This window comes from Elephantulus edwardii, unplaced genomic scaffold, assembly GCF_000299155.1.
Source record: "Elephantulus edwardii isolate Elephantulus edwardi_28Jun2011 unplaced genomic scaffold, EleEdw1.0 scaffold00297, whole genome shotgun sequence".
In the NCBI taxonomy this organism is placed as follows: Eukaryota; Metazoa; Chordata; class Mammalia; order Macroscelidea; family Macroscelididae; genus Elephantulus; species Elephantulus edwardii.
The window spans coordinates 1121411-1149223 of NW_006400047.1; the positions used below are offsets into that span (position 1 = coordinate 1121411).

Genomic DNA, 27813 nt, shown 5'->3' on the forward strand with positions numbered 1-27813 from the left:
GTGTCATGAAATTACATTCTTATAACAATAAGACATACTGTATAAGAAAATAGTTCATGTGTGAAATGTGTCTGAAATGCATTTTCCTCACAACTATCAAAACATTCACACTAAAACAAATATAACCCAAACCCCCTGAAAAAAGTTAAGGAAAGACGGGGTAGGTTGGATGAGGAGCAGGGCAGTAAAGGCTTAGCTAAACTAATTACAGCACAGTGATTAACAATGGTTCAAGACAGACCAACAAGTGTTGGTCAAAAAAGATGCCTTCAATAAATGGCTACAATTAAAAACCAAACTCAGCCACTTTTGGTTCACTGAAGTGAGACCAAAAAATATCTCTCACAGATTCATATAAATACTAGACTTCGGCTCTTTTATTATTACCATTTTCCATTTGTTTTTGCAAGGCTTATCTACCTTATTACAATTTAAATTTGCTCTGCAACAACTATAAGAGGTAGGCATAAAGCATGAAAAAGTTTCTCAGTCAGTACCTCACTGTGTATTGTCCACTTTAGCCTTAGGAAAACAGATTATCTTCTAGTCTTTCCTAAAGCCCACTACGAAGCTACTGACATCCCATATATGCTTTAAAAGCGTGTACTCACAAATAAGAAACTTTTTCTACTGAAGGATACTGTCATAGTGTTTGCTGCAGAGCCTTCATCTATATAGAGATATACAGGTGTGTATATATGAATATATTTATTTTTAAAAACAAACAAACAAAAAACCTGACAATAATAAAACCATCTAGGTTCCTAGAACCAAGTTTCTTGATTCTCTACTTCCACAAAATAAAGAGTACCATTTAGCCAAGACTATAGATGTGGGATTTTTTGTGGTTTTTTTTGTTTTTTATTTCTTCACAGATGCAAATGTCATGCAAAATAAATTAAACAACAGTTACCAAAATATGTATGTGATAAAACTACTGAAGGTAGATCTTTAAAAGTATTTATATAAACATAATTTATAATACTTCTCTTTTTTTCCTTTATATACAGTCACAGAGTCGTAGTTATACATCTAGGATTTCCTCAGCTGTGCCTCCACAGCGCAATCTGTACCGACCAGTTCTCCAACTTATAGTAGGGTCCCATAACGCTGACAAGAAGATGTATATCGTCATGGATTCACGGATGAACCAAGCTACAGCATAATCAAGTTTTGAAAAACACAGTGTCCCGCCCTAGGAATAAAAAACGGAGGGGGATGGGAGGATTTAATGTATCTATCAGATAAACTAAAGACAAACTAAAACACCAAATTCTTGGATTTCACTTTTCTAAGTATACTACATGAAGCTCTGATAGTGCAAAGGAATTGTGCTGTCAAACCAGAGGTTATGTGGTTCGAATCCACCAAGAGCTCTGTGGGATAAAGAAGGGTATCACCTCCTGTGTGATTTACTGCCTCTGAAAACCTACAAGCGGGTCAGCTATGGGTCAGTTCCAACTGACCCAACAAGTAATATATATCTGTATCTTTTTATACATTTTATATATTCAGTGGTGAAATGAGTTATGCGTAGAACTGTTAACCAAAAGAATGGTGGACTGAATCCACCTGGCACTGTTTGGGAGAAAGATTAGCCGTCCCCTCCCATAAAACTTTAAAAGCCTTGGAAACCCAATGGCGTGACCTGGAAATCAGCTTGATGGGCTCAGTAAGTATACACAACATAAAATCAAGGCTGCTGCTTTACAGAATTTAACTGCCATGCAACATCATTTAAGAAAATGTCAATTATGAATAGCAATAGCCTTGACTGCCATCTGAAATGATCCTTAAGCTGAATACTTTGATTTGCTTGGCATCATTTTTGAAGCCTTTATAAAAGTGAATTTATAACCAACTGAAAGTTGCAAATCAAGTTTTGCATGAACATTCCACTAGGGAAACTAATGTTTTAATTTTAAACAATTCCCTCCAAGTGGGAAGCTAAAAACTCAGAGATTTTCATCAATCTTTTTTAAATAACTGCCAGCCTTTTAGTGTTTAGCCACATACCTGGACACCCCTAAGTTGAATGTAGTCAAATATAAACCACGCCAGGCAATGACACATGAAAAATACCATAATATCCCATTGGAATACATGGTGGGCAGCCCATCCAATAATTAAACTGGCAACAAAGCATTCTGATATTGGCTCACAAATGATTGTAGCAGGAAGCATGTTAATTCGTAATTTGGCCCATCTGAAAAAGAAAATAAAACAGCATTTCCTTTAAAAGAACAGGCTAGTTTCAAAACTACCAGATTTTGTTTACTTTCTGCCCAAAATGACTCTTTATACATTTTTCTTCTCCTCTTTAAAGCTTTTCTATGAATATTTTTTCTATTTTAACTTAAGATTATAAAAGTCTATAAGTTCTTTTCAATGGCTTACATTCTGATAAAAAAATTAAAATGTTTTAAAAAGTTTTAAAAATTTAGTCAAATATAGAAAGGTAGAAAATCCAGGTTAGTACAAAAAGAAAGCCAAAAATCTCAATGATTTTTTTAATGAAAGCTTTCAATGCCACATGTCAAAGAAAATGTATTCAGATATAATAGTTTTTTCAACAGAGTAAACTCTTTTCTGGAATCATGCAAAACAATTATCTGCCCTTTGGATTTTAGTTTACCAAGCTAGACCATGTAATAATTACATCCCTTACCTCTTTTCCTTTTCACAAAATACAAAAAGCTTAAGATAGCTAGCTGATTTACCTGATCATTCTGGATTGAAACTGAGAAATAGAATATGAGCCAGAGTTTTGCATTGCAACTTGAGTGGACATCGCAAACTTCCAACCTCTGAAAATCAAGGCAATTATAAAATGAATTATGATAATGAATAAACTTTATGAATACATGCCAACATAACTAATTACATGTTTAATCACCAGTGTAAAGTTTAACTGTTAGTGTTCCTGGTCCTCAGACTACTGCTACTACTCAGGGCCTAACGTACTTCTAGGTATTTTAGCAATTACGCTGGGACATGGCAGTTACATCTGAAGAGCTGGAAAGCACCTACAGTTTACCAACCTTAAAATACAGCCATTCTTAAAGTATGAAATAGAGTGTTCTGTATTTGACACTCTAGTCTTTAGTTATTATTAACAAATAAATCCTTCTAAGAAATGGGGAATGTGTTTAAATACTCAAGAATGTAAACAAAAAGAGGCATTATAAATCTCAAGGGAAACACCATGCACGAACACATGAACACCACCATGAGAAAATTTAAACATGCTTTAATCCAAAGCATGTTATTGTTGTTGGTTGTCTTCAAGTCGAGCTCAACTCATAGCAACCCTATGAACAAAAGGCCTGAAGCCTTTCTATAACTATCAACATTTATCAAAGTTCATAGAGTTTCCAGAGGCATGTTGTTTAGGAGTTGGATGTCACTCCTGCTTCCAAACTTGTCGTAAACTGGGACTTCTACTTAACACCGTCCACCATGGGTAACCATTACAGCATTTGACACCCCAATGGCACAAGGTTCAACATCAAAACAACCCCAGATTATCTCAGTACAGCATACTGACAGAAGAGTGCTGTACCACTTAGAAGAATGTTCTTCCAAACTATAGTAACAACTAATTAGGTCTTGTTGACGCTAAACAAGAGCCTTAAATAAAAAACAACCAATATAGTATGTTATTATTGTTATGTGCCATTGAGTCACTTTTGATGTTTAGTGACCCTATGTACAACAGCTCGGAACCCTTCCCTGCCCTGAGTCAGTCTCACTAATTCCAACACATCAACCCTCATAGCCCCAGATACTCTATCAATCTCTCTGTAGTCAGTGCCTTTAAAACAGGTAACTAAAAGGTTAACCCAATCGTATTAATCATTAGGTTGATACTCTTGGCAAAATACTAAATAATCTGATAAGGAATTAAAATTTTTAATATATTCTTTCAATATTCACCAACTGGCTTATGATTACATTGATAGTTTTTAATTCTTAAAAAGCACACAGAAGTTTAGTGTAGATATACTAAAGAAAATTCACAATAAAAAGAAATGTTCTTTTAATCACTTTAAATCGTATTATTCTGAAAAATGTAGAGGAATCAACATTTTATTTACTTCACAGTGAATCTCTATGAATAATTAATATGAAATACTCTATCATTAACTTACTCGGTAACAGAATATGACAAGAGAAGTTAGGTAATATAAGTCTATGATCTAATTTAATTTAGTCTTACCGGTCAGCTATTGCTTTAGCCATAAAGTAATCTTCAGCAATGTACTGAGCAAAAGCTATAAGCCCTCCTGCTTGATTTAATACATCTTTTCTCATTAAGCAAGACATTCCTGTCACACATTTGAAACCAGTTACATGGGCAGAGATGTAAGACCTTGGATGTGAAGTTCCAAAATACACCTGGAAAAAACAGTATGTATAAAATTAGGACTTTATAAGTATGATGCACATGAATGATTTTTCCTCGTTAACTCTCTTTAAATGTGATTAGAGTGGATATCTATTTATTCTTATTAAAAACTACCTAAACAAAATGAAGTGTACACTAAGTCTACAGCTGGTAGGCAGTCAACACTTTTGACCATTCTTATAAAAAAAAGATTTACAGGGACTGTAAATCTTTTCTGGAGCTTCTGGTGGATTTGAACCACAACACCACACCTCCTTACCACCAGACCACCAGAGTAACAAATAATTTATCTCCTCCTTCTGTAGTTCATATCCCAATTTAATTTCCACTGTGGTTGTTTCTGTTTTGTTATTGTTGTTTTTTTAAAAAAATAACCAAAAAAAGGTAGGTATTAATTTCCTATTTCCTTTTCTACTGTTCCATACCTGGATAATGCTATAAAGTCATCAAATATTGATGCTATTAAATCAACTACAGGAAAAGATGGCCATCAATCTTACATACTGTCCATAAAAAAATAACATTGAATCTGCCTACTCAAAATGGCCTGATACCATGACACACAAAGAACTGCACTGTAGGGTTTCCCAGACTGTAAATCTTTACTGAAGCCGCTGCTATGCTTTCTCCTACTGAGCAGATGGTAAGTGCAAGCCACTAACTTTCTGGCTGGCAGCTTGGCATTTTAACCACTGCACCACCAGCACAATTAGCCCATCAACCTTGTTTATCACTTACACCTTAGATACACTGTCTTTTCTAATTAGCTTGGATTAGAGAACAGTCTTCTGTCTCAAGGCAGGAGTTATCACATGTATAGTCCCAAATGAGAGTTAAGAGTAATTGAGAAATGATTTTTACCACCTATCCTAAGACCAGACTCCAGTAAAAACTGATGTTTCCGAACACGAATCAAACCCAATTTCTGAGACCAGAAACATACATTTTAATTCCTGATGCAATTAAGTGATATCATAAGAACAAGGTGGAACCACAATCTGGAGTTCAGGCTTCCACGATTTCCTTACAGACTGCCGTATTTCTTCTGGCCTATTTCTATCCATTCTAAGTTTGGCAGAGCAATCTCTAAAGATTGAAAGTTGAGAAAGAGAATGGATGTGTGTTTATCTGGGAGATGTGTACCATGGAAATATATACTATTTTGAAAACAAATATACAATGTAATAAATAAGAATATGCTACATACACCTAATCATTTTAGAGCAGCTGCTCAAAGTATTTACTTGGAGAATGGTATTAATGATTTAAATAAAAACTCCACTATTTACAACTAATATATTACTAGGAAATATTAAGAAATAGCTTATCATTCAAATTACCAAAGGTCAGTGCACCTTTACCTCCTCCTTTAGAGCAATGGCAATCCTAAGACTGCCATTAAAAATAATACTGGAACCCTTATTCGCTGTTGGTGGGAGTGTAAAACGGTACAACCAATGTGGAAGTGGTGTGGTGCTTTCTCAAAAAGTTGCAAAAAGAGATACCATTTGACCCAGCAATTCCACGACTGGGAATATACCCCCCAAAGAGATCATAACCGACATCCAAGCAGACATATGCACACCCAAGTTTATCGCAGCTTTGTTCACAACAGCAAGGAGTTGGAAACAACCTAAGTGTCCATCAACAAATGAATGGATAGAGAAGCTCTATATTCACACAATGGAATACTATGCTGCATTGAAAAACAAGGAGCTCATGAAATATTATTCAAAATGGGTGACCCCTGAGGACATTATGCTGAGTAAAATATCTCAGTCACAAAAGGACAAATACTGTACGGCACCACTGTTGTAGAATGAAGCTGACATCAAGGTGGGGGTAAGACTGAGAAAAACTGGATAAATTATGTTTACTGCATTGAAGCCGATGAGGGACAGAACAGTTTAAAAGTAATATATTTTAAGGCATTATGATTATCTTAAGAGTTTGGAATGAGGGTTACAGAGTAGAGTATACTCGGTGTGTGGAGGGATTGTATACCAATGAAGGAGTTTTTTCTTTTGCTTTTCAAGGAGAAGAGTGAACTGGGGGGGGAGGGGGAGAAAAGTGCAACAATGAATGAATGGAAATGCAAAATCTCTGTAAATGTTCATTGAAATTAATAATAATAAAAAAAAATACAACTCCAGACTCCTTCCTTTTAACACTAAGATGCATCCTACCCCTCCCCAAATGCTGGACAATGATTAGGTCAGCTCTGGGACAAACATATGATAAGACTGAAAGAAACTGTTAAACATTTTTATGAAAAATTATTAATTATCTGGGAAAAGCTTATGAAATAAGTGAAAAAAATATATGTTTTCTGAATACTATCTTAATTATGTCTTTAAAAAGGCACAAAGGCAAAAAGAATCTCAACAAAGGAGATACAAGACAGCTGTATATTTAAATACAAAAAGTAATATAGTTTTTCTCAAATAACACAGGAGTAATGGGAAAATAAGTTATAATATATATGCACATTTATTTCTTCTGTCTTAGAAAGGAAATATACCAAATAAGTTTAGCCTTTGTGATGCAATTTCATTCAGACAAGACTTATTTCATTACTCTTAACCAAAGCAAAATGGAATCTGGTCATATGGTACAATATTAAAATGACATTTTCATATTTAGCTTTAATGTCATAATTATTTAATCAAAAAGTAATGAAATGCATTATTTACCATTAATAAAGAAATTTATTTGTGAATATATATATAAAAAAAAATCTCAAGTGTCAAAATGCTTTAAAAAATAATTCTAAAAATAAACAAAAACATCCTCTAAGAGGCTGGGTTCTTTTTTTGCACCTTATATATCTCCATAATTTACAGATTCCTACATACAAGTTTATTTTTCCATGCAAAATGAAAACACAAAGTAAGTTTCTCATCTAATAGAAATACTTAAAAGAAAATAAAATGGCAAAGGAACAACAACTGGTCTCTTTCTGTCAGAGACAAAGAAAAGCAAAGAAAATCAAATACACATAGAAACAATTAGCCCAAAAGAATTAATGGCCCACTTCAACCTCAACATTCACAACCCTAAGACCAGAAGAATGAGCTGGTGCCTGTGTACCCCTGCCGGCCACTCTAAAAGAAATGCTAGGGGAGAGACCTGAGCAGAGTGGGAGAAAAATGTAGAGCAAAACTAAAAAATGGTGGTGAAACAGGAAAAAAAAGCATGCTGTCTAATACAAACTAGAAGGGCATTTGCCCAAGGAAAAACTCAAAAGGCAGAAAATAGTATGAAAAAGAGAGGAATGGAAATGAGAATCTCAGACAAGAAAGTGGGAGAGTGCTATTATGTTGTCCCTCATCCTTCCCTGCCATCAAGTGGGAACCAACTTAGGAAGAATATCATGTGAGGAGATTCCCATGTTTCTCCCATGGAGCCACGGATGGATTTGAACCACCAGAAACACACCCGAGTTCTCATTACAGTGAAGGGCTAGTAAAAAATGTCATATAAGAAAATGCATATGAGTGGATCAAAGGAAAAACAGTTTTCTCTCTAAACTTTCACTCGAAGCAAAATGTTGTTGTTATATACCTTTGAATCAGAACCCACTCATAGCTGATCCTCCCCCAGGGCTTCAGAAACAGCCTCCTCAATGGAGAAGACTGGACATCTCTCTCCCATGGAGGGGCTGGTGGATTCAAACTGCCAACCTTTGTACATTCATTCAATGCCAGTGTGCAGTTACAGCAGCAGTGACTATTGCTGGGGATCTAAGACTTCCCTCACTAACGAAAACAGCTATTCACAACCTGAAGATTCTAGTACACACTAGGTTACCTATCAGTTTATGAGGAAGCAGCAGTCAAGGAATGACATATTGCATTGGGTAAATTTGTTGCCAAGGACCTCTTGCTACTAAAGTGCAAAGATACTTTAAGTACTAAAGTGTAGCTTCTCCGAGCCATGGTACTTTTCAGTTGCTTTTCAAATGCAAGTGCAAGTTGGACAATGAATAAAGTAGACTAAAGAAGTGATGGCTTTGAATTGTGAAACTGTGCATAAGAATACTGAATATACTATGGAATGGCAAAAGAACAAATTAATTTATCTTGGAAAAAGGGCAGAGTACTCCTTAGAAATAGAGGATAGAGAGATTCCACTCACATCCTTTAGGCATGTTACCGAGAGGGTCCAGGCTCTGAGGCAGGACAGAATGGTTAGAAAAGTAGAGATTTAAGGAAAAGAGGAAGACCCTCAATGAGACGGAATGACACAGGACATAAACAGCGGGCATAAACACAACAGAAATTGTGAGGAATGCATAGGACTGAGTTTTGTTTTATTTGGTCCAGGGTCGCTATGGGTCAGAGCAGTGCTTGCAGGACCTAACAACAATGAAAACACAGATTTTCAAGGGAGCTCTGGTGGCCAAGTGGCAAGAAGCTATGCTGCAATTCAGGCTGCATGCAGTTCGAATCCACCAGATGCTCTGCTGGAGAAGGAAGGGCAATCTCCTCCTGTGCCAGTCAGATCCAACTCGACAGTACATGACAAGGAGGGAAAAAAAACCCAACACAGCCATTCTCAACTTGAAGATTCTAGGACACTTGTACCCGGAGAAACTTAAAGCCATTAACTTCACGCAGCGAATGCCAAATCTTACACTCAGAATAATCTCAAATATCCTGGAGATTAGGGATCTGACAATATATCATTTATGGTCACCACACTTACCTGCTCTAATGTGGCAGCAAACCCCTGTCTGTCTGCTACATAAGGTAGTCCATGGACCAAGCCTACTTTCTCTGTCATTTGGTTAACCATGTCAGTAAGTGTGTCTGGAATTACTACAATAAAAGGAGAGGAGAGGGGGGGAAATTCATTAGTCAAATGCCACCAGTATAAAACTTTTTCGTTATTCTTTTTAAGATTTAGGTTTAACAAAATTAATCATAATTGTGTTTCTAAGTAGACCACAAAGTACAAAAAAAGATTTATCATAAGCTCATTTTACAGTCTGCATTTTCATCTCTTCTAGACTTTATGTACCATCGAGCTGGAACCAACTCATAGCTGACTCTCTTAGCAGGTTTTCAGAGGTAGAAGATCAGACAGGAGGAGACTGCCTATCTTTCTTCCGCGGAGCAGCTGGTGGATTTAAATCCGCTGTCTTTGGGTTGACAGCACAATTCCTTACCACTAAGTTAGCAGAGACAGGATAAACTCTGAAGCTATTTCCTCTTCCTTTTGAACCTCCACTCTGGAAAATATGTCCTACTGGAAAAGGAACAAGACCAGAAGTCAAAGGACCTCAGATCTTGTGCTGTATCTGCTATTCTCAAACCACAGGAAGTGAGCATCCACTGCTTCAGCTAATGTAACATGTATTTTCATTGAACTGCTAACCAGAATGGAATGACGTTGTATTTGCCAAGGATTTGCACAGAGGAAGCATATAAAATAAATAGGAAATAATTTAAGATTATAAGTGTAGAGAATGAGCACAATCTTTAACTATGAGTTAATAATAGATTTGTAATAGTTTTGATTAATACGGCTTTACTGTTAATTTTGTAAATCTTCATTTTTAAACTAAAAATAAACCATTGTCCCATCTTTAAATATTTAAGACAATTTTACATGACTAGTTTTTTGTGGCCTTCAAGCATATAGAAAACTAAATTGATGATATATTTGTACCTCACATACTTGATTACTTGTATTTTAGGGCAGAGTTACCACCTTGGGGTAAACTTGCCTGCTGGAGAATATTTTTAATGCCTATAGGCACTTTTGTTTGTCATAAAGTAGTAGAAGGAATGAGGAGTACTGCTGCTCCCAGGGAGAAAGATGTGCCATTCTCCCTCTATGTGATTTACAGCCTCTGGAAACCTGGAGGGTCAGTAATGACTCGATAACAACTTGTTGGTACCTACAACAACCACCACCTGTATATAGGAGGCAGAGGGCAAACACTGCTGAACATCCCTAGCATGAATAGAGCAGCCCCACAATAAAGAACTGTCTAGTATAAAATGTCAAGAATGTGCTAGTGGCAAGAAGCTGCAACTGCAATCTCAGAGACGCACGGTTCGAATCCACCAAATGCTCTGCTGGAGAAGGAGGAACAATCTCCTCCTGTACCAGTCAGATTGACGGTACACACAAAAAATAATGAAATAAAATAAATTTTAAAAAATTTGTTAAAAAAAAAAAAAGAATGTGGAGTTTGGGAAACTATACCCTAAAGATTAATCAACTACACTAACACTTGGTAATTAAAATCATCTAAGAAAGAAGTCAACTATTGTTGCTAGGGATTATGACATATAGTGACCCTATGAACAACAGATCTGAACCCCGCCTTGTTCTGTGACATCCTTATCATCCCTTACACACTTGAGCCCATTTTTGCAGTCACTGTGTCAATCCATGTCCTTGAGGATCTTCTCTTCTGCTGACTCACCAACATTCCATGAATGATGACCCTTTCCAAGGAAAAGCCTCATCTAGCAACATTTCAAAGTATCAAGAGATGAAGCTTTATGTCTTCAAGGAGAACTCTGGTTCTAGTCTCATCCATGGGACATTCAATGTTCTTCTCCAGCACCACAACTCAGAGGCATCAATTCTTCTGTCATCCTTATTCATTCACTGTCCAACTCTCTGATGCATAGCACATGACTGAGATCATGGCCTGAGTGAGGTACACCTTAGTCTTCAAACTAACATCATTGCTCTGCAGTATTTTGAAGAGGTCCCCAACAGTGGATTTGCCCAAGTATGTCTCCTGATGTCCTGGTACCAAGGGTGTTAATTGTTGATCCAAACAAAATGAAACGGTAGCTAACTTCAATCTTTTATCTATCATGACGCTAACTGTTGGCCCTATGGTGAGGATCACTGTTTTCTTGAGGTTGAGATATAATCTATTCTGAAGGCTGTAGTTTTTATCTTATACAGCAAGTGTTTCAAGTCCTTTTCACTTTTGTACAAGTAAAGTTGTGTCATCTCCATTAAGCAGGTTTTTGAGTCTTCACACAATGAAGGTTGTTGATGAATATATAATCTAATAATTACACATACATTAGTAAAACATGCATCTACTGATTTTTATCTCTTTGTGTGAGACAGTATCTTACTGGTAACACAAACACATTATTTTATGAGAATCATAAAAATAAGGGAGAAGGTACACAAGAGACTTTTTTATATTGTCTAATGACATATATGACTTGTATGTTCTCTTAAAAATTCAAACATTTTATGCAAATCTAGATTAGGATTAAGAGATAAAAATCTTAGTATTATAACTCGACACTATCATGAAATAATATATAGATAAATTTCTTTAGTAAGCAAACAAAAAGAACTGCTAACTACATTTTCGGACTACTTCTGGCATTTATCAAGGAATAACCTCATAAAATAAGTAAGAAACACCTCACCTCTTATTCCACTATCACAAATCCATATCAGGTCATACTTTGCAACTTCATATCCTGGCATTAAATTATTAATTTTAGGGTTAATGCCAACTTTTTTGCCACCTAAAAATGTAAAGGTACAGAAATGAAAGATATACAAAACAGTGAATACACTATTATACAGATACTTCGTAGGAAAGTGAAACATGGTTTCACATTTTAATTATTAACATACTTCACATTATTATTTACATTCCCTATTATTTCAATTATTCTTTTTAAAGAATTATATAGTTGACCCTTGAATTAGCTTGCCTCCAGAATCCTTATGAACTTGGAGAAATGAAGAAATTTACACAAGTGCTCAGGTTTTTGTTGCTATGGGTCATCTACAACTCGACAGCACTTAATAACCACCACCCCCCTTGAATTACCTTGCAGAGACTAATATACATCAGCATTTAGTGCCAAATATATCTCTGCAAATCTTTGGGAAAAAATGGGTAGGCATTTTGGAAGGGGGAGTCTCTTATTATATAATAGTGAATTCTAACATTCTCAATCATAGTAAGACCATAAAAAGGGGGTGGGGGGAATGAAGCTACACATTGGAAATATCAAGTAAATGAAAAGACTCTCAAATTTCCATTACAGATATAACAATTTAGGTTGGTTTTTTTATGTGAGTCTTTGCAAAAGGGTAAATACCTTTCACTGTGCCAAAAATCTTAAAACATGCTAATAATGTCACTAAGAGGATAGCATCTTAACCTACAATTTAATGTAGTAGAGACAGTTACTGACACTTAAAAAGTAAAATGGTTACTAAGAGCTTACTGCTTACCTATAAACAATCTAGCATCCACATTAGGGTGTTTCCCAAGAAGCTTCTTACATACATCGATGGCTGGATCATCGTGATCTTGTACACAAAGGAGTACTTCATACTAGCCAAAGAACATATTTATGTCAATTAGGTTCTTTTAAAAAATAATCACTTACTGGCATTTACGCACTGACTGCAAAAGTAAGCAACCGTACACACCAAGTAGGAGAGTTAAGAGCATGTTTATAATAGATGGTAATGCTTGGAATAACAAGAGCTGCTCTGACTGAGAGCAGGTTCTCCAGCCCAGGGGCATGTGTGCCAGCAGAAGGAATAAGCAAAAAATTGGAAGCACCCACAGCTGAAGTCCTGTCATTCTTATATGGCCATGGTCTAGTAATGCAACTGGATCACACAGCTCTCCATGCCCTTCCTCACTGATGAAGATCTATCTACTAAATGCTATCTACTAAATACTAAGTGCCTAGAAGTCTACTAAGCCACACAGAGAGCAAGCAAAATAAGCAAACCCTCTGTCATTTACAAGCTTTGTATTGGAGCAGAATATTATTTGATGAAGGTGATACTAATCATGTATCAAGTCCACTTTGCTTTCAGCAAGCAAGGTGTGTCATTTTCATAACGCAGGTGGTTGGTTGATAAGTCTTCTTTTGATCTTGAACCAAATTCACAGGTATTACATTTCCAGAGAGACCAGATAAAACCTGAAAGTGGGAAGGGCACCATTTTTACCACACCCTTATAATTTCCCTAAACCCTATAAAGAATCACTCGTTCAATGCTATTCTCCCACTAAACTTTCAAAACCACCTTTGGTTGAGTCACTCAAAGGTAGTGACCTTAGCAGTGAAAACTGACTTCCCAAAGGGTAAAAGTAACAATGGGCTCTCCTACTGTCACAAGCTGTTCTGCCAGGATTGTTCTAAAAAACTCCTCGTTTATCCAAACTTAGCATTGTTCCTGTTCTTTCATAACGTATGATGTTTTGCAAGTATAAGGGAATAGAGTAAAAGAAAATATTATATCCAATGCAACTCTATATAACAGAATAAACAAGTTAATGCTGTATCCCAACCCCCAAACACAAGATAACTTCGTAAAATATAATACTGGAAATGTACTTAATAGGTGGTGGAGGGAGCTAGGTGTCATGCGTAGAACTATGTTGGGTTACATAAGAATGTATTTAGAAACATGGTGTTATGAGCATAAGCAAGGAAGTCTAGTTTTAGTAGAAAGCAAAGCTTAAAGTTTTTAATTTTCATTGGCTAAACCTCTTAATTTCTTCACTTCAAACTAAAAAAAAATATGTTCTGATTATAATGAAATGCTTCATTTTCTATTAAATTTAAAAAGGTAAGAACGAAACATGTAACTGCTAAATGAGAAGCTGTTGTTGTTGTGTACCATTGAGTCAGAAGAACAGACTCATAGCTGACCCTCCAGAAGTCTTTCAGGGGCACTACAATGTATGAGAGGAGACTGCCCATCTTTCTCCTGTAGAACAGCTGCTGGATTCAAGCTGCATGCCTTTTGACTGGCAGTTCAACTCATAACCAATAAGTCACCAGAGATCTTTCAATTAGAAATAGAATCCCATGTATTTTCTAAAGTACGGGGAAACCCTGCAAAAGCTGGAATTTACAGAAAGCTGTCAAGAGAAAGAAAATTCAATTTTCTTTCTACTAAACCAAGCCAGAATATTTATAGTATCCTGTCAACAGAAAACAAGGACAGTCAGTCCCACTGAATTCCAGTTCTCACATGTTCAGGGTACTCTATTAGATTTAATCAGAAACCTTTACTATGAACCTTCACTTCAGCTATGATAATCACCTCTGCATCTTCAGCTGATCAACTATTACATTTTCCAAGAATATATATGAAAGCACTCCCCCCTCCCCCGCTTTGAGCTCTAATGGCTTAGCTCACTGTGAGATATGCTAACTCGAAACATTTTTCCCATTAAAATGATTTTCTTTTCTTTCAAAAGGTGAAGCAATTGGAAGACTAAAAATGAGAGATATTAAAACCTAAGCAACAAGAGGGTAAAGAAAATGGGAATGATGTGGTGTGAAAATGGTGTGAAAAACATTGTATATGAACTTTGTAAGTAAGCCAGTATAAAATAAAAATTTTATTTAAATGAAAAAAAGCCAACACCAAGAAACCTAACCAACAGGCAATTCTCAGCTCTCTAGTATTTAAAACCTGGACATCTAAAATGGTAACAATCATGAATACTACTTTTTTATCTTTATGACTAAATTAAGATGTATAAATTAGATTTACATGTTAAGTAATATAAGAAAATTCTCACTAATTTAGCCTTAATTAGCATTAGGATGGTAAATCTTTTAATATAGGAAGACAAAACATCCTCTTAAAACAGAGAAGAATTTTCATTGTTTTAATATATACTAACTAATCACATTACATGAGTAATAGTATCTTAAATTATTTACAAATGACTACTGTACACATGGGGAACTCTTGATAAGAAGCTATGTTGAAATCCCAAAGGTGCACAGTTCATATCCACCATTTGCTCCATAGGAAAAGGATAGGCAATCTCCTCCTGGGCAATTTACTGCCTTGGGAAACCCATAAGGGTCAGCTATATGATTGTTCTGACTCGAGGGTATACAACAACACTGTGATACTGAAGGACCACTCAATTTTGTGGAAAATTAGTATTACTTTTTTATTCTTATATGTTCTCTAGGAGTAAGTATTAACAAGAAAAAAAAGTGGATTTTCAAGATATTTAGACATTTTTCAGGGCAGGTAACACAGCAACTGTCTCACCAAAAACAAGCACCAGCTGTTAAATCTTGTATGTGTCCATGAAACATTGTGCTTACCTTGGGATAATCCAACTCAAAGAATGTTTCTAAATTGTTGATTAGATTGGGATCAACTCCCTTCAATGGTTTCAGAAGGGACACACCTGGAAGCTTGCTATATGGCTGTTTGTCCGTTGCCTTCTTGTTGAGGTGTAATCGGCTAAAATACAAACAATACACAATAAATTAATTAAAGAGTATGTTTTAGTATTACATCAAATTAAGACCTAGTTAAGCTGTCAACAAATTAAAGAGGAAACTCGAAACTGAAGAAAGGGAGAACCAGGGTAAATTTCAAATGTAGGAAGATTAGAACAAAGCAAAATTAATATTCCAGTTAAGGCCAAAACTTATTGCTGTTTACTGCTCCAGAAGTTAGAAACAATGATAGAGAAACGAATGAGAGAGTTAGCTCACATCCTTCTCAAACTGTCAACGAGTGGAAAAGAACTTAAGGGAGAACGAACTTCCATATTTGCACCAGAAAAATACAAAGGAGATGACCATATATTTGTGAGGAATTTCTGTAACAAAGAGCCCAAACAGCATAGTATTGCAAGAAACCTCAATTTACCTGCAAAGAAAATGGACTAACCAGCTGAATTCCTAGTAATCAAATTCCTTGAATAACTGAGATGGAACAGAATTTAAAGGTTTAAACAAAACAAAAAGAACAAAATTAATGGCAAAAAAAATGTGTATTACTGACAACTGAACATAAGCTGGTTAATGTCACAATAAAGGAAGGGATGCCATTCAGCACAGTTTCTAAGGGAAGTTTCTAAAGGCTTCCTTCCTACTTAAGCAAATCTCTTAGCACACAGCAGCAACTAAAGGCTGTGTTGTGTAATGGCAAATCGGAACCGACCCATAGTTGATTGTTCAACAGATTTTGAGAGCTGTAAGTCATATGCGAGAAGATTGTCCATCTTTCTCTTCAAGAGCAACTGGTGCCTTCCAGAGTACAGCACAGCTTCTTACCACTAGGCCACCAGAGCCCCAATGAAAGGCGAGGACAAACAAAAAGCCATCTATAAAGGATCAGAAGGAATACACTCTTCCGTATTTTTAACATCTCATTTCAGTATCTCCATCAATAGCAGCCGGACTGATAGTCCTGACTCAACAGTATAAAAACTAACCAATGAGACCCAATCAAAAAGGAAAACAAAACGAAAAAACATACCAATACCAATGTATCTCTGATTTGATAAAAAGAAATGTGTTAGATGTGGTAAAAAGTAACTGTTAACCTAGGAAAGACTTCTGAAAGTATAGTTGTACTATCACCCACAGCAGTTAACTCACAGGTTAATGCTCAGATATTGAGGTTGAGGTGTACTGTAGCCAAATGCCTACGGTTTCAGATAAGGCCATTCAAATATTGTAGCTATGAGCAAATACCCACAATGGAAAAGTAAAAACACTTAATATCAACTTTGATCCAATAACAAGCAAATGCCATAAAACTGAAGGTGCACCTTTTAAAGCAGTTCTAGTCAGAGGGTGGTGTGGCCACATGCTTTTACTGCAGTTGCAGCGATCTGTCATTCTTGTGACGCACAAGCATGTGTTCAGCAATTTCTTTTTATTATAGTTTACCAAAAAGTATCACTCCATGACAGACAGGCTGGGAATTTTTAAAGGATTGATCCTTTGCCACAGATGAGTTAAAAGTACAGTGATCTACAAAGTTCACTGAGGGGATGGAAAGAGTATGACTAAAAACACACAGCCACACTTCCCACAAATCACTAAACACCTGGAGAAGACGATCCAAGACAGTATAGATCACTGTGGAGTCTTAAACACGTTTTTGTTGGGTGCCAGTTGACTTGACGATTACTCAGAGAACCCAGTGACCAACAACAGATCAATGCTTTGCCCTATTCTCACAAAAGTCAAATCTCTGTCATGCTCAAGGTCATTATTATGGTCATTGTGTCAATAAATACTGGGACAATAAGAGAAACTCTTTCCAAAGCCAGAAATAAAATAAATTTCAAAGTAAGTGAATGCTAGCTGGCACTTATCACTGGTGCCTGGTGACCTATTGATGGAAAGAAGCCCCAAAACTAAGAATGATGAGAAATCTGCGTGTGAAAACCCTGTATAAACCTGAATGCCCCTGAAAGGTGTAGGAGTCAAAAAGAACTCACACAAGCATAAAGGGACAGTCCTAGGTGAAGTGGATTAAGAGAAAAGTCTTCCTGAGAATACTTAACCACATGGATTTGAGGTCTAGAATGCACACAACTGGCCGGTAGTGTCTGTACAACACCCAAGACAAAGAGCAAGAAACAGATGATGTATCTTACCCAAGAACACATGAAAAGAATCAAACAGATGTTTAAGGATTAAAATGGTGATCATCGAAATGAGGAAGTAAATAAAAATATAAAATCACAGATTTTTCTGTATATAGAATAAAAAGAGAACTGAAGATGTAAACTCTAAATTAGGGGGGAAAAAAATTAACCGAGAATACAGCATAGAAAATAGCAGCAAAGACACAAAAGTGCTTAGACTTCAGGAGAATGAGAGAAAGATGGAACAAGAATATACAAATTTTGCCTGCCACACAAATAATGATGGCAGGCATTTCAGACATTCCAAGTATATACTGTAGAATACACAATATGTATATTCACTCATTTTCAACTGTACTTCTCAAAAGGTGATCAATGGCCCATTTTAAAAGTGGCCTGAGTGGCAGAATCCTCCAAGGTTATCAGCTTTATGAGTGGCACAAATGGAATTCCATAACGTTTACCGGTTTCAGACCAGCTTTGTAGGTTCTTGGGTCAGAGTTTCTGTTACGCAGACCACATAGATCTAAGTCTATCACACCCACACAAGACATAGGATTTCCTGACTTCTACTCTTGGCTTTGAGCAAGTTTCTGGTAAGAACTTGGGTACGGAACTTCCTTACTTTACAAGCTCCACATTAAAAACCCTGTTCTACTTTCCTATCATACATTCATTTGGTTTATAGCCTTGACCTTCTATAGGGTTTTTTTTGGAGGTCTGCATTTTATTGTTATATACAGTTGAGTCAGAACTAAGTCATAGCTGACCCTCAGTGGGTTTTCAGAGGCTGCCGCATAGCAACTAGTGGATTCAAACCACATGTTTTTGGGTTGTCAGTGCAACTTCCTAACATATATAAAACCACACCTAAGTGTGGCTCAAGGAATTTTCTCAAGTGACACACTACATGGCACCAGCACACAGATCAAGAAACCGTCTTATCAGAATCTTAATGCTTCCTTCTATGTACTACCTTCTTCTCAAGAGCAGCCATTATTCTGACTTTTGACAATATAGAATAGTTTTGTTCTCATTTTCTATATAAACAGAATCTTGTAGGATATATTCTTTTGTGTTTGATTTCTTTTGCTTAACTTTATGTTTGTACAATTCACTCATCATGTTACATCTCACCAATCTAGAACTGTTGTTACTTGGGTCTAAATTTAGCCAACAAGTAAGAATCACTGCTTTGCAGTTCCTCTTTCCTTCTAGAACCTGGAAGTCTTTCTTATTTCCAGTATGTATACGTGCAGCATCAACATTGTCATATGCTTTGAGTGGGAAAGGCAGTTCTCTCATATGTATATAGTAACGCAGTATGATACAGACTTGAATGAAAGTATGTTCAGAGAGTGCAACCACTGTGGAAGGCTGTATGGCACTTTCTCAAAAAGATGCAAATAGAGATACCATTTGACCCAGCAATTCCTCTACTGGGAATATACCCCAAAGAAACCATAACTCACCCAGGCAGATATATGAACACCCATGTTTATCATGGCTTTGTTCACAATATAGCAAGGAGTTGGAAACAACCTAAGTGCCCATCAATAAATGAATGGACAGAGCAGCTCTGCTATATTCACACAATGGAAATACACTGAAAAACAAGGAACTTACGCAATATTATTCAAAATGGGTGATCCTAAATGCTAAGTGAAATATCTCAGTCACAAAAGGACAAATACTGCATAGTGCCACTGTTGTAGAATGGGACATCAGGGTTGGGGTGAGACTGAGAAAAGGTGGATAAATTATGTATATACATTGAAACAGATGCGGGAGAGAACAATTTAAAAGCAATATATGATAGGGTATTATGGTTATGACAAGAGTCCAGAATGAAGGTTGCATAGTGGAATGTACTCGTGGGGGGTGGGGGATTGGGGGATTGTATATCAATGAAAGAATTTTTCTTTTACTTTTCAAAGAGAAGAGTGAACTGGGAGAGAGGGGTTGGCAGGGAGAAAAATGAATGCAACTATGAATGAATGGAAATCCAAAATCTCTGTAAACATTTATTAAAATTAATAAAATTTAATTTAAAAAAAGTATGTTCAGAGAGTGAAAAGAAGGAACACATCGAACTCCTCCCAGGAGGCAGTCCTTTAAGACTTTACTACTCAACATTAGCCACAGAGCAGCAGCACTCACATCATCCAAGAAGGTGGACATGAACACTCTCAGGCCCACACATTCCAGTCTACTGAATCAAAACCTGCACTTTAATAAGATTTCCCGGGTGATTCACAGGCACATTCAAGTTGGAAAAGGTCTAGTGTAAGACTCATTTATGCTATAAATTCTTTCTTAGCTTCACAGGCTAGGCTTGAAAGACTTGTAGCTCTTCCTACAGGTATTGGGTAAATGGCAAGAGTAGAAGGAAACAGCAATAATTATAGTTTATACTTAAAGTGGAGAAACTTAAAGTCAATTCAGGAGAGATTAAAGGAAGGGAAATTATTAGAAGAGTTTCAGAGGAGCAGATAGATAGGTGGGCAAACTAAAGAGGCAGCAAAGGGACTGAAAAGAAAGTAGAATCAAAGAAAGTAAAAAATTTAGAATTGATGAGGCTTTGAGAAGTAGAGACAATTAAAGGTGTGGCAGAATCTACAGTGTGAGCAGGACTTTAAATCACCTGCCAAAACTAAGGGTGGAGTTTCAGGCAAGTGAAGATTTAGAAGCCCTGCCAGTAATGCATGATGGTGCTAAATATAGAAATAGAGAACTGCCAGATACCACTGCAGGCTTGGCTGAGAGCTGAAACCATGAATGTGTGGTAGTATCAGTCCACATGGCTGTGTGATTACTCTCTGTGGGATTCTGAAAGCTGAGAAGCTATAAATTATGAGATACATTCAGGATAGTAGGGCAGGTTGATATGAGGGAAGGCAAAGGACAAGATAACGAAGTGATGAATTGTAGGTTCTGGGCTGGATGGAGAATTAAATGAAGTCAACAGGTGGTGGCAGGTGGAGGACACAACTGGATAAACAGCCTAGGGCCGAAGTTCTCAACCTTGGCTGCAAATCAGAATAACCTAGGGATTTAAAAAAAAAAAACCAAAACCCTGATGCCTAGACCAATTAAATCAGGAACCCCATGGGTAATACTCAAATAGCAGTACTTTAAAGTCCCCTATGTAATGACAGCACAGCCCTGAGCAGTAGTAGTGAAGTGAACTTAACTGTGAACTTACCAGCTCATCCATTGGAAACAGATGTTGCAGTGCACATCCATAAGGGTCTATAAACTTGGCAACTGTATGAGGTAGTTCTATTCTGTACTGTGTTGTAGTTGTTAGGTGCTATCGAGTACAATTCATAGCAATCCCATGAAGAGATCTGAAATCCATCCTATCCTCTGCTATCCTCATCACTTCATTTCTGACTTACTTGAGGCCACTGTGTCAATCCATCTGGTTGAGGGTCTTTCTCTCTTTTGCCCACTTTCCACCTTTCCAAGCATGATGTCCCGCTTTCCAAGGAATAACCTCTCCTAGCAACATGCTCAAAGTATGTGAGGTAAAGCTTTGCCATCCTTGTCTTCATGAAGTACTCTGGTTCCACTTTCTCCAAGAAAGTGATTTTAGCAATCCATGGGATAGTCACCACTCTTCAACAGTTCAAAGGCATCATTTCTTGCTTATTTACTGTCCAGCTCTTAGATGCTTAACAAGTTATTGAAAAGATAATGGCTTGAATCAGGCCCACTTTAGACCTCAAGCTGACATCACTATTCCTCAATAATTTGGAGAGGTCTGAGCTGCAGACTTTCCCAATGCAGTAAGTCTCCTGACTGCTGGTACCAAGTGTATAGACTGTGACTCCAGATAAGATGAAGTCATTGGTAATTTTTTCTCTATCTATCGTGATGTTGCCTATTGGCCTAGTGGTGAGAATTTTTGTTTACTTGCTGTTGAAATGTATTTCTTGATTTTCAGTTAGCATTTCAAGTCCTCCTCAGCAAGCAAGGTTGTGTCATTTGCATAAAGCAGGTTGCTGATGAGTCTTTTTTCCAATCCTGATGACACATTTTTCTTCAGAGTCCAGTGTCTCAAATTATACGATCAGCATGCAGATTAAACAGATATGGAGAAAAGATGCAACCCTGATAAGACATTTTTCTTAGTTTAAACCAACAGAGAATCCTTGCTCTATTCAGACAACAGCATTTTGGTCTAGGTTAAGATCTATAATGGAAGAGATCTATTATCTGTTCCCATCCCAAAAAAGGTGATCCAGCAGTGTGGAAATTACAAAACAATACATTAATAGTGCATACAAGCAAAATACTGCTGACGATTATCCAAAAATGGCAAGAACAGTACACTAACAGAACTGCCAGAAGTTCAAGCTGGGTCTAGATGAGGCCAGGACACCAGAGATATCATTTGTGAATGTCAGATAACTCCAGGCTGAAAGAATGTCTATTTTTTTTACGTTTTTAATTATTATTAATTTTAATGAAAAGTTTACAGACACTGAGGATTTCCATTCACTGTTGCACTTTTCTCCCTGCCTGCCCTTCCCTCCCCTCAATTTGCTCTTCTCTTTGAAGAGTAAAAGAAAAATTCTTTCATTGTTATAATAATCCCTTCCCCCAAGTCCACTCCACTATGCAGCCTTCATTCTTGACTCCTGTCATGACAATAATACCTAATCACATATCCCTTTTAAACAGTTTTTAAAGACTATGCAAAGAAGGCATTTGACTGTGGATCATAACAAACTATGACAACATTGAGAAGAAGAGGAATCCCAGTATACCTAACTGTGCTCATGAAAAATCTGTAGTGTACTATAGGGCCATTTTAAATAAGAATCAACTCAAGAATTGCGAGTTTGGTGTGTACCGTCAAATCGGATCTGACTGGTACAGGAGGAGATTGCCTCTCCTTCTCCAGCTGAGTATCTATCTGGTGGATTTGAACCATCTTCCTCTGGGACCGCAGTGCAGCTTCTTGCCACAATGGTAGAATTCTTGTCCTCTGTAAGACAGACTCAATTTTTATTTCCAGCCAATACACCTTATGTGAGTGAGGTTACCACACTTATCTGTCAGTGTAAGCTTGTGTGTTGTTTTGATCTGGATAGGTCTGTAGCCCGAGATGGGCTGGAAAGAAAGGGCTAGCTATCTACTATCTCAAAGAGCAGCCAATGAGAACCCTTTGACACATCAGTCTGTTCTGCAACTATCAGTCTTGTGTGCCTCTTCTCATCTCATTATATGCAATCATGAGAAGCTGCTTGATGGCTCTGGTAGCTGCAGTCCCAAAGGTTCAAATCCACCAGCCACTCCTCCTACACTATTTACTGCCTCTGAAAACCTACTAGAGGGTCAGTTATAGGCTGGTTCTGACTTGAAAGCACACAACAGTAACAAACTCTCAAGTGAGAACCACTGACCCTGGAAGAACACATTACAATCAAAATAGAAGAGAGTTGTGGCAGGGACTTAGAAATATCAGAAGTTATGAGCTGGCCTGAAACTACAAAGCCTGTAAAGAAGCAGTGCAAGGGGTTGTGAGAAAAAGGAAAAGTTGTGAAAACAGTAGTGGGGGCTCCCTCCAAAGCAATGTAGATGTTACTAATTATGAGAAGCTAAGGTTCAGGGCAACTGGAGAAACTTAACTTCTAGATACTTTATCCCTGTATTTGTTGGTTATTTTGTAACATCACATGAGAGGCTGGGGCCAGAACTGCCTGGAATTCTATTCGAGCTCTTTGAAGGTTACTTCAAAAGTGTCCCTGGGCTTCCTTAGCTCAGTTTTGGCTTGGGTTTATTTTGTAATGTACAAAAGTACGAAATTCAGAGTGTACTGAGAAACAGATGAGATGAAGCCACAAAATATCCAATGATACTCTTATCATCAGCAGAGAAAAAGCAAAACCACTAATTTTAAGACCATTTTTAACTAAATGTAACTGCTCTGAATCTATCGTACTGAGGGATGCTGAGAACACTGATAAACAGCATGCCCAAAAATGGGAGGACGGGAAACTCATAAATACTTTTAAAGATTATTTCACATATATTTATGTAATAGAGAATTTTTTTAAAATATAAAACCAACTTTAGAGTAAAAAAACAACTTTAGTGTAATAAAAGGGTCAAGGGAAATTATCAAAAGCCTCAAATCTTAGTTAAAACACAGAATTTGGGTCAGATCAAAACATAAAACCATAATTCACTTGTTCTTGTTGTTATTGTTAAGTGCCGTAGAGGTGTAGATGATGCATAACAACCCTCTGAACAGAAGTCCTGAACACACAACTTTCATTGTTTCTCCAATTTCATTGAGTTTCCAGAGGCAAGCTACCTCAGAAGTGGATGCCACTCCTGCTACCAAGCCTGTTTTGAGAGCTCCATCAAACACTGTCCCCATATGTAACCATTACTGCATTTGACACATCAGTGTCACAATGTTTATTACAAAGCTTAAATTATGTCTGCTATTTAGGCTAACATTATATCCATTGTTAAAATTACGCCCTATCTTTACAACAAAGTTCTATAGCTATTGTCCCAAAGTTGAAAACAATACAATTATGAAAATGAGGACTATTTTTGTCACTAGCATCAGTTTTTAGGTAAATGAAAGTACCTATTAGGAGGAACTGAATTAATTACAGTGAGGAGAAATTGAATGGAAGTACTGGTTTCCTTCTATTCCTTTAACCACAGAACCTGTCTCTGGACAATGCGGCTGTTCATAACACTCCTCTGCCCTTCACTGACTCTGCTGAGGAGTCAGGCTGTCAGCCTTAAACAAGAGGACCCAGCAAGATTTCTACCCTGCAGCAGATACAATGTAAAACTAACTCTTGGATACTATGTAATTCCAAGCAAAACCACCTTCTGGTAGGAAGAATTCCAGAGGGAAGATCAGTCGCTTTTGATACCCCTTGAATCTCCACAAGTCAGCTATCCCATCACATTTCAGGACTCCTAAAGCCCTAGCTCTCAATGATAGAACATCTCAGTTAATCAGGAACCACAGTATCCACAGTTTAGAACTTATAACATCTTTCATTCTCCTAAAATAGAATCCCCCTTATAAAACATAAATCCATTTGGCTTTCAGACATTTTCTTATAGAACACTTTCAGGACTGCATTAGGCATAAAAATAACGAACTTCCTATATGGCTCAGAAAAACTCTCAAACTTATGGCCATCGAGTAAGCACCAACTTGGTTATCAAATTTAATACCAAGTAACTCTTGGATACTATGTAATTCCAAGTCAAACTATTTCAAGCAATTTCTTTAAGCATGAGCACCAACTCATAGCTGTCCACCACTCCCTGTTCCCCCCAGATGTGTTTCTGAGGCTAGAAATCCACAGAGAAATCCATCTTTCTCCTCCTTGCAGCCACTGGTTCAAATCAGCATGGCCTTTGTTTTAGCAGTGCAACTCCCTACAAAATACACCAGAGCTTCCACCGACAGAGGTAGTGTTTTCATTTGTCTCCTTTACAAAGCTTATTTCCCCCCAATCATTTGCAGCTTGGTGTTGTGTACCGGAGAGTCGGAACCGACCCATAGCTGACCCTCCGAAAGGTTCTCAGAGGCAGTTAATTGCATGGAAGGAGACTGTCCATCCTTCTCCCACAGCGTGAGCCACTTTTTGCCACTAGGCCACCATCATTCGCTTACAACAACTTAAATGAACAATTCTGGGGAGATAGAAAAGATTATGAATTTTCAATACACAGATCAGTTTCCTAAGGAATTATTTGAAAATAATATTTTCAATTAGAAGCAAGAACCCACTCTATTTAAAAAAAAAAAATCACGTTAACATCATTAAGGCATCCTCACTCTCAAGGACATGAGGGAAAGGCCTGTGGTTGCAAGGCTGCACCTGCCAAAGGGCGGGGTGGGCTGGGAGTAAGGGTGCAGCCTTAGAGTAAACTCAACAGACCTGCCTCGATGTCCAAAAGTATCGGAGATGACGCACAGGCAAAAAAGAGGGGTCAGGTCTCTCCATGAGCTTAAAGAAACACTTCAAAGAACCCCACGCTTAGGTAAGAAACATTCCAGGGTTTGCTGTCTACTGCCATTCTCTCTGCATAAGGTTCTAAACCTTGAGCTGATAGGATGAGTATGATTTTGTTTTATGTGTTGATTTCTACTCCCACGTCATTCTTAACTAGTCCTTTTATTGTTGTTTTGGTTTGGTTTAGCCAGTTTGAACCTTCCTGAAGCAAAGTTGACGCACACTACACAAACAGATTTTCAAAATACTTCCTTTTGAACTAAATACTTGAAAAGCCTGGGTGCCTTTTTAAAAACCAAATAAAAAAATCCAAAGCACAACAAATTTATATTTTATTGAAACAAACTATAGTGTAATGAATGGTTCATAACCATGTTCTAGATGGTTACCTTACAAACTTAACAGTTCAAGTTTAGTTTTTACCAAGAGGGAAGTCTGGTGTGAAGAGAAAGCCCTGGAGTTCTACCGCCTGAGCAATGGAGGTCTGCAGTGTGCTTTCCTCTTCTGCCTACTGGCAGCAAGCAACCTTACCTCAGCTCTACACCTCACAGAAGTGAGACACATGAATTTCATTCAAGGTTCTTAAGGAAGAAGTTAAGATTCCCTGAGGGCAGTTTATCTTATTTAACAGAGTGTTGTTTTTAGAGTTCTGTTTTGTTCATTCAGTTAAACTAGCTTATCTGATTCTAGGAACTTATCTCCTCTGTAGCATTTGGAAAAACCATGCCTACCAAGCTTCTCAATGTTGCCTGTAAAATGAGCCTGATGATGTCAGCAAGTTCCCTACAATTTTCAATCATTAAAGGCTTTTGCAGCTGTTACCTGTAACTGTAATCTGGAAGGCTGGTGCTGTACATTTATGATCAGTATGCGTCACTGCTAATGATATGGTCATACCGTTGTTGCTGTGTTGTTTATGAGTCACTTGCAACTCATAGTGACCTTATGTACAACAGCTCTGAACCCTACTCTATCCTGTGCCAATCTCACTGTCTCCAACACACCCATTCCCATTACCCCAGTCACTGAGTCAATAAATCTCATCCAGGGTGTTCCTCTCTAGTGCTGTCCCTCCACTCGTGTCTATGCATGATGTCCCTCTCCAAAGACTGGTCCCTCCTTGCAACATGCCCAAAATATCTCAATTGAAACTTCAAAATCCTTGCCTTCAAGGAGCAGCCTGATTTCACCCTCTCTAGCATGAACCTGTTTGTCATCCTAACAGTCCCATGGCTTGGCCAAGACTTTTCTCCAGCACCAGGTGACCCAACAGAATGTGGAAACTAATCTCACTGATTTCACCTGCAAGCAAGATTTTACTGAAGATTATCCAAAAACGACTGGAACAGCACACCAGCAGAGAACTACCAGAAGTCCAGGCTGGGTTTAGAAGGCATTGTGGTACTAGGGATATTGTAGCTGATGTTAGATGGATCTTAGCTGAAAGCAGAGAATACCAGAGGAATGTCTGTGTTTCATTGACTATGCAAAGGCATTTGACTGTATGGATCATAACAAACTGTGGCTGACTCTGAGAAGAATGGGAACCCCAGAACACTTGATCATGCTAATGTGAAACCTATACTTGGACCAGGAGGCAGTCGTCAGAACAGAGCAAGGGAACACTGCATGGTTCAAAATTGGGAAGGGCGTACACCAGGGATGCATCCTATCTCCATACCTTTTCAACCTGTATGCAGAACAGATTATCCGGGAGGCTGGGCTCTATGAGGAGAAACGTGGGGTCAAGATTGGTGGACGATTTATCAACAGTCTGTGTTATACAGATGACACAATCCTGCTTGCTGAAACTGAAGAGGACCTGAAGTGCCTGCTGCAGAGTGTCAAGGACTGCAGCCTCCAATATGGATTGAGGCTCAATGTCAAGAAGACAAAGATTCTCACCACTGGACCAATTGGCAGCATCAGGATGGATGGATGGTGAAGAGATTGAGATTGTACACAGCTTTAGTTTGCTTGGCTCCATAGTCAAC

General features: G+C 37.5%; 1 protein-coding gene across 1 annotated transcript in view; it reads right to left on the minus strand.

The window, feature by feature from the left end:
- Positions 1-1024: 1024 nt before the first annotated feature.
- The window catches only part of UGCG (UDP-glucose ceramide glucosyltransferase), a 38136-nt gene continuing 11347 nt past the window's right edge, over positions 1025-27813 (minus strand). The window contains exons 2-9 of the mRNA XM_006900846.1: positions 15520-15661; positions 12653-12755; positions 11830-11931; positions 9116-9228; positions 4220-4398; positions 2721-2807; positions 2017-2206; positions 1025-1195 (exon numbers count right to left, since the gene is read on the minus strand). Of these exons, the coding sequence (XP_006900908.1) occupies positions 1025-1195; positions 2017-2206; positions 2721-2807; positions 4220-4398; positions 9116-9228; positions 11830-11931; positions 12653-12755; positions 15520-15661 (1087 nt within the window). The remainder of the gene's footprint in view (positions 1196-2016; positions 2207-2720; positions 2808-4219; positions 4399-9115; positions 9229-11829; positions 11932-12652; positions 12756-15519; positions 15662-27813) is intronic.